This window comes from Gallinula chloropus, assembly GCF_964237585.1.
Source record: "Gallinula chloropus genome assembly, chromosome: 16".
Classification (NCBI taxonomy): domain Eukaryota; kingdom Metazoa; phylum Chordata; class Aves; order Gruiformes; family Rallidae; genus Gallinula; species Gallinula chloropus.
The window spans coordinates 9773397-9786874 of NC_140101.1; the positions used below are offsets into that span (position 1 = coordinate 9773397).

The 13478-nt window shown below is 37.5% G+C and overlaps 1 protein-coding gene across 1 annotated transcript in view; it reads left to right on the forward strand.

Annotated features, from left to right (window-relative positions):
- Positions 1-1776: 1776 nt before the first annotated feature.
- The window catches only part of SULF2 (sulfatase 2), a 62856-nt gene continuing 51154 nt past the window's right edge, over positions 1777-13478 (forward strand). The window contains exons 1-3 of the mRNA XM_084271646.1: positions 1777-1918; positions 3617-3864; positions 9318-9557. Coding sequence (XP_084127772.1) covers positions 3690-3864; positions 9318-9557 — 415 coding nt within the window. The 5' untranslated portion in view covers positions 1777-1918; positions 3617-3689. The remainder of the gene's footprint in view (positions 1919-3616; positions 3865-9317; positions 9558-13478) is intronic.

Genomic DNA, 13478 nt, shown 5'->3' on the forward strand with positions numbered 1-13478 from the left:
CAGAACTTAGCTTGGTTCTTTTATAAATAGAATAAATGTACTGAAGTCTGGTTTTATCTCCTCAACATTTATAATGTGACTGAGTGTAATGTTCTGTGTTGTCACACAGGAGAACTAAGTTTGGCTCTATTCTCATTCCCCTACTAGCAGAGTTAAGAACAAAAAAAAAAAAAGAGAAAAAAAAAAGGCAGCTGTATCTAATTCAGGCTATGAACAGAGTCAGGGACTTGACTGTAAACCATAGAAAATAAGAGGACCAGACTTTCTCTAACACAGCCTGCTAGGAGGTTTCATAAGCTTAATAAAGCTCAGCTAGATGCCCCAGCTGAAGAGCACTTCATAAATTTCTGATAGCACTTTCCCAAATATAAATCAGGAGTGACCAGACATGTCAAGTTCACATGTGTAATCTGGGAGAAAGTAAGAGACATACCTAATTCTCACGAGAGCCGCTACAGATGAAGCATCTTTAATATTGGAGGGTGGCCTGCAGAGACACAAGGCGGTGGACCATCTGTACCACTCGGATCAGAATGCATCGTGGGAGAGGGTGCTGTATTAAAAGCAAAGGCACACTGGGGCACCGCTGTGGAACTCTTCTGGCTTTATCTGCCAGTTGCAGATTAACCTTGTTGACAGAAGTGGGGAAAGAACTGTTAACAGACACTTAGTGTCATATTTCTTCCCTGAAGTTCACTGAAGGCTTAGGGGTTAAAAAAAAATCAATCTATATTTGACCAGTGGCAATCTATTCAAGAGAGTCTTCTGTTGCTATTCTGAGAACTATTTAAAGCTGGCTTTTAGATTTTACTGCATATATGCTGTTAGTTGTGGCATGTCTGTCTCTTATGAATACATACTTCAAGAAATAGGTTATTTTCTAAAATTGCTTTAATTTTCTTACCTAGTTATTGGTATGAGTTTTGCACATAATTACATACTTTGAGTTGGGTTCCCAGCAGTACTTACCCTGATAATAATAGGAACATAACACATCAGAGTAGCTGAAAAATCTTCCTCGAGGAGGGGGTTGAGAAAGAGATAACAGGTTTGGTAGAAGATGCCTGTTGTACTTGACGTGAAATTCTCTGCTCCTCCCACAGTATCCTCTCAGAGAGAACTAGTTCTTTTAACCATAAATATGCAAGCATGAATAAAGCAGCTGTGGAAAAGCTGTTTATGGATATCCCCAAACTCCATATTTTATAGATAGGCAGCAATCTGAGTTGGGGACAACTTCTATTTTTGGATGTAGTGAAATGAATGAGGGGCAATAAAGTGGGAGGAAAAGAGCAAGGCTGAGCAAAGAGACAATGAGGTCATGGGGTTACTTTCATGCATTTGTTTTTAAAAAGTGAGAAAAATGCAAGACTGATACACACATGATACCTACAGTGAATGGAGCTATGACAAGATATAACAAGAAAGAGCAGCCTTCCAAATGCTGCAAGAAAAGTCAGCAAATGCTATTATTCTGGGAAGCTATAGGCTTGTATAGAGCAGAAAAAACTCACATTTACTTTTAGACCTGCAGAAAAATGTTTGTGTGTAATGAAAACATCTATGCTGTCAGTTTGTTGTTGAGGTTTTTAGTGGGTTTTTTAAGCAGAAGTACATATGAGTCATTTCTGAAGAGCAGAAGCCAGTTCTCCACCCCTCCCCCAAAAAGCTGGTGTCCAGGAATTATGTGCCTGCTAAACTGACTTTTTTTTTTCCCTCCCCTTTTGAAACAGATCCAGGTTTGCCTCTCAAGCTGCTTTTGACTACTCTGGATAGTAGCAGCACATTGAATCTGACATGATTCTTCCCAGTTGTACTGCTGCAGATGGAATTCTGAGTACAAGGAATGAAAATTGATAGGACTTGTCGGCGTTCCTTCTGCTATAGCCTGGCAAATCTCTGAGCAAGAGCAGCAGAGGTACTAAAGCTGTTTCTGTAAACTGAGGGCGTTGGACTTTTCTCTTTCCCTACAGTATGAACAAGTGCTAAGATATTTAAAATCAATTTTTAGTTGCTATGAAAAAAGTTAATTTCACCTACCTGTGAAACTCACTGGAGAGGCTATTAAGGAAGAAGGATTTTTCATTTCCTCTAAACCCTATTAGTGTAGCTTCTTTTTTATTTGAAAGCAGCCTTAATAAATATTGCATCATACTGTACCTATGTATCTGTTGACTTATATGAAAATTCAATATGCATTTCTGAAGTAAGCATAGAAACCGAGTATAATTTTTCAGACCAGTGATTTTGCTATTGCATGAGAACTTTCTTAATCAAAGTTTATCTCAAAGAACAGGCGCTGACAGAGATGAAGTAATAATGTGGCTATGAAATAATCTGCTGGAAGAAAAACTCTTTTCCCAAATGGCTTTAGGGACAGAATAGCCAATGTATTTCTTTGGGTAAAACACACTGTGCTAGGTTCTTTCTTCCCAGGCATTTTCTGATCTTTACAAAAAGCAGATAGTCTCCCTTGTGTCATTTTTAATTGATTTTTTGCTGCATTACAAGAGATACTTGGCACCAGTCCAGGAAAAGGAAGGCAGCAAGTAGGGAATTAGTCAAAAACTGACACATTGATCACTGAATCTGATGAAATAATTAGTAGTTGATATTTTCAATATAGTTTTATGCTGTTGTTTTGACTTCAGAAAGCAAGAGGAAATCACTTTGTCAGAATATCCCTGAGCAGAGCTATGATTTCAAAAATTCTTCAGCAAGCTTATTAATTTTTTGGAATTCCTCCTTGTAGGAATTGCTAAGAATTTTTTACTGTCTCATAACAGGAGCAGCATTGGTTAAATGGGCTCTGTTTTGCAAACATTTATGATAGAGAAAAATCATACCAAGTGGAAATCATTTTGGCACATCTGTCCATTCCCAAACACTTGCAGTAATGGACCTCCAAATGTGTTCATTAATAATAATGATTTTAAAGAAAAAAAAATCTTTCAAACCAACAGAAATGCTGAAGGGATATCACACTAACATCAAAGTTGCAGTAGACTTCAAACAGTATCATACCATAGTTCTAAGATCTGGGCAGCTTTGCTCTCTAATGAAATTTGTAAAATAAATCAGTGTATAACAAGTCTCCTATCTGAGGATCCTCTTTGAATCTGTAAATGTGTGGTTAAGTCAGTAAATTTTACCAGTCTTGTTAAAAAATATGGATAGATGTGGGGATTTTTTCTCTCAACATCTGTTTTTTGATGCAGTAAACAAAAATGTCATTTCAACATCCTAGAACCTTAAGGAAGAGATTGCTTTTTATATGTTTCAAAGCAAAAGCAGGAGTGTGACACCCTGCTAAATCCTTGAACTTACTGCCAAATTTGAGCATAGAGTGAAACTTCATTGCCTACGTTGGTAACAGCTTACAAACTGTGAATTTTTCAATTTTCTGCTTCTAGCTGGCACAAGAAAAACATTCAGTTGCTTTGTTGTTTAGGGTTTTTTGGGGGTTTGAGGGTTGTTTTTTTTTCCCCCTCTCCTTGGTAGTTGGATTATTTCAAGTATATTGCTTTTTGCTTCTTTGGAGAGAACCTTGCTGTTCCTTGGAGGGCCAGGCGGGTGTCAAAGTATAAATAAATACTTGTTTCTCTCTCCCTTATAGGAGACCTGCAAACAAAAAAGAAATAGAAGCTGTTAACCTACCTTGTTCAGACTGAACACTAAATCAGCACAATATGGCACAGCATAGTATTGTCCTTGGATTATTCATGATGACTGTTTTATCACTGTTGGATGGAAGTTCAGCTTTCCTGTTAAATCAGCGTCTGAAGGGAAGATTTCAAAGAGACCGTAGAAACATCCGCCCAAACATCATCCTTGTTCTTACTGATGATCAGGATGTAGAACTTGGTAAGAGCCCAACATAACGAGAGTTTTAGCTAACGAGTATGACACTGCTTTTCCTTGAAGCCAGATTCTTGCCTTCAAATTATTATTTTTTTTTCAGCGTGAAAAATAAGAGAAAGAACAAGTAGCAAAAGTTTAAACCTCCCTTTGTGTGGGAAACACTTTGCATGCAATTCAAGGACGGCAAAAGTTAGTTTCAGCTTAGAATGTCAAACTTCCTGTATCAGTGGAAATATGAGATTCCTGCCTATCTGTCTTCATCTGCACACCTAAACTATGCTTCTGGCAATTGCAAGTATAACCTGGGAAGTTACCAAGGCAGTAGGTTTGAATTCATAACTGTTGCACCATGTAATTACCCAATTTTTTGTGTATGTAATTGCAGACATTCATTACATACACAATTTTAATTACTTAGATGTTGCCTAATGCAGTTGTACTGTTCTTGGTATTGTCCATTTAGATGTATACTTAATTACTGACCAAAATCACTTAGTATGAAATGGTTTTACTGTGTTAATTCCACGCTATGGTAATTGTTGAGGAAAGGAGATGAAGATTAAACACACGCTTTGCCTAATGGTTTAGAATAATGAATTAACTGACAGAGTTTGGGTTTTCTTCTGTTACCTGAACAAGCTTCTATTTACTAAATGTTGTCTGTAGTTAGGAGAAGTGATTAACACAACCAATTTACATTCATAGATTTGCATTAGAAATATGCTTTTAAGTGAGTTTAAAGCCTGGATCATCTGAAAGACAAGAGGTTGTGTATGTGTGGTCTGGTGGGGGGTTTTTTGGCAGTTGCTGCATCAATTTTCCAGTATGGAGAGGAAAAACTGGAACACAGGCTTCACTGAAGAAACAGAACACAATAGTAAAGTTAATCAGCCTCACCCTGAGCGGCTTTGGTGGGCATCTGGCCTCTAGCCAGAGTCAGCTCACCACAATTGTACACGTACTCAACTAGTTGAGAAGTTAATCACAGCAGTGTGTCAGTATTCTCACAGATGCTTCCTTTTTATCACTGTTACTGCACGTCTGCAGTATCACACATGTCATTCTTCTCAAAGGTAGCAGCAAAACCTGCTATGGCAGCAACCCCACCAAATACAAATGTAATTCAAATTAGGAGTATCAGAAGATTTTTTTGCTGTTGTTACTTTTTTTTTTCTTAAATGGTTATTTGGATCACAAATAAAGCAGTTTCAATAATTTATATCCAAAAGAACCTAAGTACATTATCCTGCAGGCTCAGAAGGTGGTCCTAAAAAATTCATCATCTTCTATTTTATGCTAGCCTGCTTGTTTCTGATGCAATTGTCTGAAGTCCTTTGGGCAGTATATTTCTCTTCTCTGATAATCTGATGCTTTCCAATTTCAAGCATAATGGGCATGTGTCCACACAAATTAGTATCTAACTAAGGAAAATCCATTTGATGAAGCTGAGATTTGATATTCACCATTTGCTGCTAATGGCTTTGTGAGACCCAATATTTGTTTGAATTAATTTTTATTCTTGTCTATTGTCTGGTGAGCTGTCCAAGTTAATCAAAATTGCCATTTGTGGGGATTGTGGTTACTGCATTTAAGAAAGATGAAAACAAGATGTGAATTATAAAAAAAAAAAAAAAACAAAAAAAAAAACTAAGGAAAACTTCGAAGCTCTAAAAGTACATCAGAGAAAGCTGTGCGTAACTAAGATTTCATCTGTTTCAAAGAATATTCTGCAAGTAATGGGTGTTGTAACTTTTGTTGGGTTTTTTGTGGCTACATTTGAGGCAAAAGGGAAGACAACACAATCTCAAGTGCTTTGAACAGCCTTTCCTTTAAGACAGATTTAACACCATACCAGGAACAGGTAGAGTTTTCCAGAAAGAGAATGTTGTCCTTTCAGGAAAAGGGTACAACTTCCCCCCTCCCCTTTAATTTTCACTACTGTTAATCATCAGTTTTACCTGGTGAACCAAACTTCAGCTTTGTACTGAAAAAAGGCTGATGAAAAGGATGCAGAATCTCCAGGTCAAAGGAGAATGAGTGTAAATTGTAATGGATACAAATTGGAGAAGACAAATGAGAACACCAAGAACTACGGAAAGGTCTACACTCAGTTCACTGTCTAATCAAGAGAGTTGTCCTGACAAGCAGAATATAAATAGGAGGAATATACTGTTGAGGAGAAAGAATTAGTAAGAAACAAAGACCTCTTTTCCCCCCCATTTAAGCCTTTTAAGTCCAACTTAGTATAATGCTGATGTCCTTGGTTTGATGAACTCAGCATCTCCAGTTTAATTAGGTTTGCCTACCATATTGCTGTGGTTTAACAAACCAGCTTATTCTGTCATCTCATGGTAGGAGAAACATCTGATTATTTTGAAGGCATTTCAGTCACATTAGAGAAATCTGAATGAGAGGCAATTTGTATGTTCCTACATCTTCCACTGAAAAACTCCAAAAGTAGCATGGAAGATAATTTTTCTTAGGCACCATACGTGGAGATTAGGATCTCAGAGCTTCATTAAAATTAAATGTATTAAAAAAAAAAAAAGGGAAATGCAGATGTGAAAAGGGAGTCTAATGAGGTTCAAACTGCATAAAAATAAAAGGCTTTAGAGACCGTTAATTAACATTCTGGGATTCAGTTAACTTATCTGTGTATGGATACTGCATCTTAAATTGCGCTTCAGAGTAGACCAAGTCACTTTGGAACTTCATGCATGTTCTTCAACAGCTGGAGTTTCCTAAAAGTTGGGTAAATTATGACCTCTGACAACAAAAGACACATAATGAGGAAGTTAGTATTATTCCATAAATAACTGGTATATATCAGTCAAAATTTCAGCCTTGTCCCTAAGTGAAGTGTGAAGAAGCACTAGGCCAAGTTTTGGATACCACACAAATTTCAAGTGGAGTTTCAAACTGGAGTTCACTTCACTTTGTTCAGTAAGTAGCTTGAATGAATCAAATTGATTAAAATTTCATATTTTTCAGTAGTCCAATGGATTATTTTTTTTTAAATAGCTCAGAAATTTCATGTTTAACTACTAAATCATTTTTATTTATTGGCAGTGGTTTTAGACAGGTAACAGAACATTTTTTAATTAAATTTTGACACTTCAAAGCATGACTTCCCTTGATATATCCACTAATGAAACCCCAGAAGGTTTTTCCAACTCAAACGGTGATTTGTGAGGTTCCAGTTGCTGATTAACACGTAACTAATCTTCTACCACAGAAAGATCAATTTCTACTTTTTCTACATACGATTCAATGTTTATATTGCAGGCAGGCTGAAGAAAATGAGTTTTGGTTGGCTGGTTTAATGCTGTTTAAAATATTTAAAGCTGGCCTATTTAGGATTGTACAGAAGTCTATGCTGGATTTTTACCTTCCACTGATCTGTCACTCTGTATTAGTTCTCAAGCTGGGGGAGCAGATTAGATCATATGTTTTTGTATTAGAGACTGTTGATATATAGGCCCTTGTCATTACAGCAGTTTTATTAACAGAGGTTACTGTCCCCTAGGGGAGTCTTAACATGTACTGTTATTTATGCACAGATGCCTCTGTCATTTAAAAGGGTTGTTAAATTGTATTTTAATATTGGGATGACAAAACATTCTTTTGGTCTGCCTATTTATGCTTGGGCTAGTTCCTAAGACAACACAGAGGAAACATCCAGTATTCAGGCTCACATAATGTATAATTGACTGTTACAGTTGTTAACTGTGGTGTTAGTGTCTTTGAGCACTCACACTTACCCTGCAGTTACGGAAACAAATAATCTTGCTTTCCTCAGAACTGTCCTTTGGATAACTTAGTAAGTTCTAAAGGGGGAGTGCAATAACCTGCCTCGGTTCTTGGCACACAGTGATGTGGCAGAGTTGTGCTCTGACCTGAGAAATGCATCAACAGGTTTTTTTTACTTTTTAATATTAATTCCAACAAAATTATCTCAAGAAAATTAGTACCATGGCAACTTTTAGGTGAAATGACCTCCAGTAGCAGCTAACCGTCCTTCATGGTGCTAGAGAGTCAGATTTCCTATGTGGTTTATGACCATTTTCCCTCTAGGTTTAGACTCGTGGTTCTGTCAGTATGCCATATGGCAACTCTACTTTTGTGATTTCATAATGAAATACCTGCCAAAAGAGCACAGAAGAAACCTAAACCAATTATTGCCAGAAAAAAAACATATGGTTTGTGTCAGGTGGTTGCAGGATGCATTGATTAAAGCTGAACTCAACCTTAGGTAAGTTAGCCCAAACCCTACTCCAGCATGAAGCCATACCTTCATCTCCATGCTGTCTGTTGGTTTCCCCTGCTCATAACAATAAGGGAGGGTTACTGATGGAAAGGTTTACTCCCCTTTGCAAGGTCAGGCTAGTGGCTTTGGAAAGTGGGAATTCTTCCAATTATAGCTTGCTCTGATGCAGTTTTAAATATCAGAAATATCAGGCACCAATAGATGATGCCTTTTTTTTTTTTTTCTTCTGACCCTTTGTGTTTTTGCATGTAAGAACTCTGATACAGATCCAAATTTAGCTACATGGTCTGGGTAAAGATCCAGTCCTTGTCCAAAGCATTGTCTTAAATAGGAAACAGAACAGCCATTTGGCCCACAGTAATAGTTGGTAAAAAGACATAACTGCTGTTATGCCAATTCATCAGTCCCTGCCAGTTGAACTCACTTGTTTGTTTTTAGACAATAGTTATAAACTACATGGTGTTATGTGTCCCAAGTAGCCATCTAAAAATCTGATTCTGTAGAATGAAGCCTATGAAAACATAGAGGCTTTTAGGTAACACTGTTATGAATATGGATCAAGTGGATAGATGGAGCTCAGTGGGCTGGTTATGGATATAAATTAGAGGGATTTACTTTGTCTTTGGTTCAGTGAAAGTTCCAGAAATCCATAATTGCTAATACCTCACATTAAGGAAAAGAACAACTCTAGCAGACCCTGGGTTGTACTAAATAATCCCCAGAGAACCACGCTTCAGTAGTATACAAATTTTGGTCAGGGTTGCTGCACAAAGCGAATTCCACCCTCAGGCCATATTGTCTAAGCCTAATTCATGCTGGTTCTTGCCTTGAGCTACTGGAACAGAAGTAGCGGCCCCAGAAAAGCTGCACAGATGGTGCAGATAGTTACAGTGGTAAATCTTGAGGTTAGAGAGAGGTAAGTAAAAAACCATTGTGTTCTATGTCAACAGGCTTGAGTCAAATCTTAAGTTGGGACTTCCATGTGTGGTCCTTCTTAAAACAAGAGGAGAACCTCTCTCTCCCCTCTACCATATCTCTTTGGATTTGGGTCCACTAAAGTTTGAGTACTGAGTTTGCAGTACTCTTACTACCTGAGTTTTATTCTGGTCTCTGATGTAACACATGAGCTTTTAGGTGTCTCTTGCAGCTGAAACAAGAAAATAATTCTGAGATGGTTTTCTTCTTTCAGGTTCTATGCAAGTGATGAACAAAACAAGGCGGATCATGGAACATGGAGGTGCTCATTTCATCAATGCGTTCGTGACAACACCCATGTGCTGCCCGTCTCGCTCCTCTATTCTTACGGGGAAGTACGTCCACAACCACAACACGTACACTAACAACGAGAACTGTTCTTCTCCATCCTGGCAGGCTCAGCATGAAATACGTACGTTTGCAGTGTACCTCAACAACACAGGATACAGGACAGGTAAGATCAAGGCTGGCTCCACCTGAAAGCTTCTCTGGACTTGTTAGTACAGAATCTAATGCGTTTAATGTTTTAATTTGTTCTTGTTATGGACTGCAGCAGTACAGAATTCCAGAGCTTCAGCTGTGCATGTATGTTTAGCTTCCTTGTAGTTTTACTTGAGGAAATTTAAAGAAAAACCCAAGATGGCTTCATTCAGAACCTGGTAAAGATTAAAATGTGCATACTTGAACTGAAAGTATAGCACGTGCAGAATATACCTTGCAACTACCCAAAGTGCATAGAACAAACAAGAAAGATGCTGTGGAAAGGAATTAGTAATTTGAACTTTTCATAAACCAGATATATTAATCAAGCCAAGAATACGAGAAAAGGAACTGCCTCTTCTGTGCTTTGGGGCAGAGCTGACAGCTAGATTGCTTTCTGTAGACAATCCATGCCCAGGAAGATGTTTAGGATAAGTAACAACTGAAGAGTAATCACTAAGATCAGATTTACTCCTGAGAAAAGGATTCTCTGCATGCAATGCTCCTTAGGAACAACCTTCCTGTAGAAAGGTTTTCAGAAATTATGTAGGACATGCTTCACACCTATGTCCTACTTGCATTCTTCGGACAGCAGGAGAGGTAGGGCCTTGCCCTGTTACAGTGGTTTCATTACATTTCTTGCTAATGCCTTTTCTCCTGACAAGAAACAGGTGTAAAACTGGTTCTTTTTATGTTATTTATAGTATATATGCTGTAGTCTTGTAGTATAGTTGTTACTGATACTATCATTTGTGCTTTGAATTTATAGTATTTGAGGCTCCCAGAAACTAGGATAAATCTTGGTAATAGTTGTAACGAGGTCATTCTTTTCTTCCTAACTATTCACGTAAGTTTTACATGTCATTGCTGGAAAGTCTGGATCTTACAATGAATAAGTAATTTCCTTGTTTTGTTTTTCTAAAATAAAGACCTGAATTAATCTAGAAAGAAATAAATTAGGGGAAGTGCACAAACCTTCTGGTTTCCCTCCATTTATCATTCCTGGCACTAATACCAATGATCATGTGAATACCACACTAAGATTAATGTTTTGTTCTTCATAGTTTATTTGTATTCTGTTTACTGATATTTGTTTATTGTAATTTCTGTGTTTAGTGACTACATTCTGAGCTGCAAATTCTAACTTGTACAGCTATTGCAAGCGTCTTGCTGTTTGTATGTTTTACATTTTTACATTAACTTAGTGTTTAAATTTAGACACAAAGTTTAGTGAATCTGTATTACATTTTCAGTCTGCCTGTCTTAATTTGCAAACTAAATATATTGGAACACACAGAAATAGTACTTTTACAAGTACAAAGCAAACTTCAGATGTAAATAATATCGTCATTCATGTAGTTAAATGTAATATGTTGCTACACAAATTTCAGTGGGAATTGCCGTTTTTGGAGACTGGTGTTCACTGCTGGCCTCTGGTTAAAGTCTTGAGTTATCCACTGTGAATGATGCCAGCAGGAAGAATGGTAATTTTTTTAACCTTTTATTAAATTTTTTTCTTTTCCCAAGGATCTGAACAGATTTACCTGCATCAGAAAGAACAGGAATTTGCACTTTAGAACCTTGTTCACTCAGTTTCTCAAGTTTCAAATATAACTTGCTAAGGGGGAGTATTTTGGAGGTTATGAACACAGTTTCTCTGAAATGGGGAGTCCCCTTTGAACATGACTGCAGTGAACAAAGGAATATCTGCAAAGTACAGGAGTTCATTTGTAGGGATATTTTTAATAAATTTTTTGAGGTCTATGTTAGTATTGGTTGCCCTGCAAACATACAGGTCATCTTCTTGATCCTTTTTGGGGGTTTTTTTGAAGGAGGAGAGAGAAAATGAGGCCATGAGGAATAAAGCCTCTTGAAGCTTACCCTTACATTCAAGTTCACAACCTTGGAGTGTGAAAGCTGTTATTTTGGAAGGGACTTTGGTTTTTCCTTAATTCATAAGCCAGGCCTTTTCCTTATGTTGTTCTCTTTTCTTCTCTCCTCTCTTCTCATTTGTTTAAACTTGAAGAAATTGTACTCTCCTACTCCACTTAACTTCCCTCTGTTTTTCTTTCTGCTCCTTGCCCTCTCCTCTATTCCTTGTGATCTCCCTGTGTTTCGTTCAATTCTGCTGGGGATGGTTCTTTCTACCTTGTATTTTCCCTGTGGCAGTGGCATTTGTGGTTTGCTTCTGTACAGGCTGGTGCTATTGCTAATGCCTTTGGGAAACTGCCTTTGGTGGTACACAGGAGGGAGGGAGTGGTGTGCCATGGGCTTCTCCTGCATGAGTTGCATGTGAAAAACAGGAGAGGAGATGGAAAAGGTGTGACTTCACTGTAATTGCTTCTCAGTCTCAGCCTTGAGTTGTCAGTTTTATACTTTGCAACTTTAGCACTTTAAAAAGATTCACCAAGTTTGTTAGGCATTGAACTTGCAGAATAGAGATGAAAGGAAGAGAGTGAGCTCAAGGCAAATTATGTCACTGGCTGTAAGAGGGTTTCAAGCAGCATATGCATAAGGTTCACTGTCACGATGGGGATCGATTAACATACATACCATGACAATGCAAAGGATGGGCTTCCCTTTTGCAGTGGAAGCCATCGAGGCAGTAGGTGGTACAGGTATGTTGTCTTCTGCATTAAACTGTCTTGCAATCTAAAAAATGCCAGTGTCATGAATAGTGACAGGGAGGATGTGTTCTCATTGCAGAGATGCTACACATAGACAAGATGTACCCAAACTCATTATATTAAGCAGTCAGTCCGATTTTGGAAGGCTTCTCACATCATTGTCCTATGATTGCATATTGTGGGAAATGAGACAGGAAGGACAATTTATGTAAACAAATCAAGTCAATTGATTAATTAATCTTTAGAAAAGTCAGTGTAATCAACATCTGAATTGTCACTAACTTGAAATAGTGGACTCTAGTACTTCAGCTTGAAGCATAAGATGATGAGAATGGAAAAGAAACAAAGAGATCCTGTGGCAAACATTTCTGAATGTCAGGGAATTTCTCTGCCAAAGGTTCTTGTGTAAACATTTACAGAAAAAACGTTCTGTTTTCCTTGAATATCCACATCTCTTTCTGTGAGACAGCTTTTAAAATGCACAATGCATTGCTGCATGCTTGGGTCCTGCAGCAACAAATACCAAGATGTTTTGTGGGAATACAGATTCAAACTTTCCTTTACACATTACTTAATGAGAAAAGCTTCCCTTTTCCATTTGCCTAGCTGGCTGCATGATTAGCTCTTAAAATTGGTGAATGATTCCAGAATATTTTGTCAGCCTTATCTACAGTCAGGAAATGAAAAGACATGTTTATCTTATTAAATTCAACAGAATTAGGAATGGTGGGCCAAATTCAGCCTGGCAGAAAGATACTTTTTCTTCAGTGAATTTTCTGAGAGAGTTCTGTTCATTTGGGTTAGGGCTTAACATGGCTCAGTGTGAAGCAAATGCAGTACTTAGCATCCTGTTCCAGAGAGCAGTATCCTATAGTATACCCTGTTAGTAAAATGAACCTATTAACAAAGAAAAAAGCTACTTATAGGGCAATATGTCAGTATCTCACTCTGATGGTACATCCATACTTGAATTATGCAAATAATTAATAAATGCCTTTTTGTACCAGTCATGTATTTTGAACCTAGAGAAAAGTCATTGTGGGAGGTCTGTCTCTGCCATTATAAAAAATTTCTTGGGAATAAAAGTAATAATCATTCTTAGCACTTTCACAGGGCTTCACAATAATTAACTAATGAATTCATTAAAATTCAGTGACAATCTTCCATTTCCTCCCATTAATCTTAGACTAAGAAGATACAGTGGCTGACTGCATTCAAATAATTATTTTTCCACTTCACTGTCTGAGCCTTTGACATTTTAAAGTGAT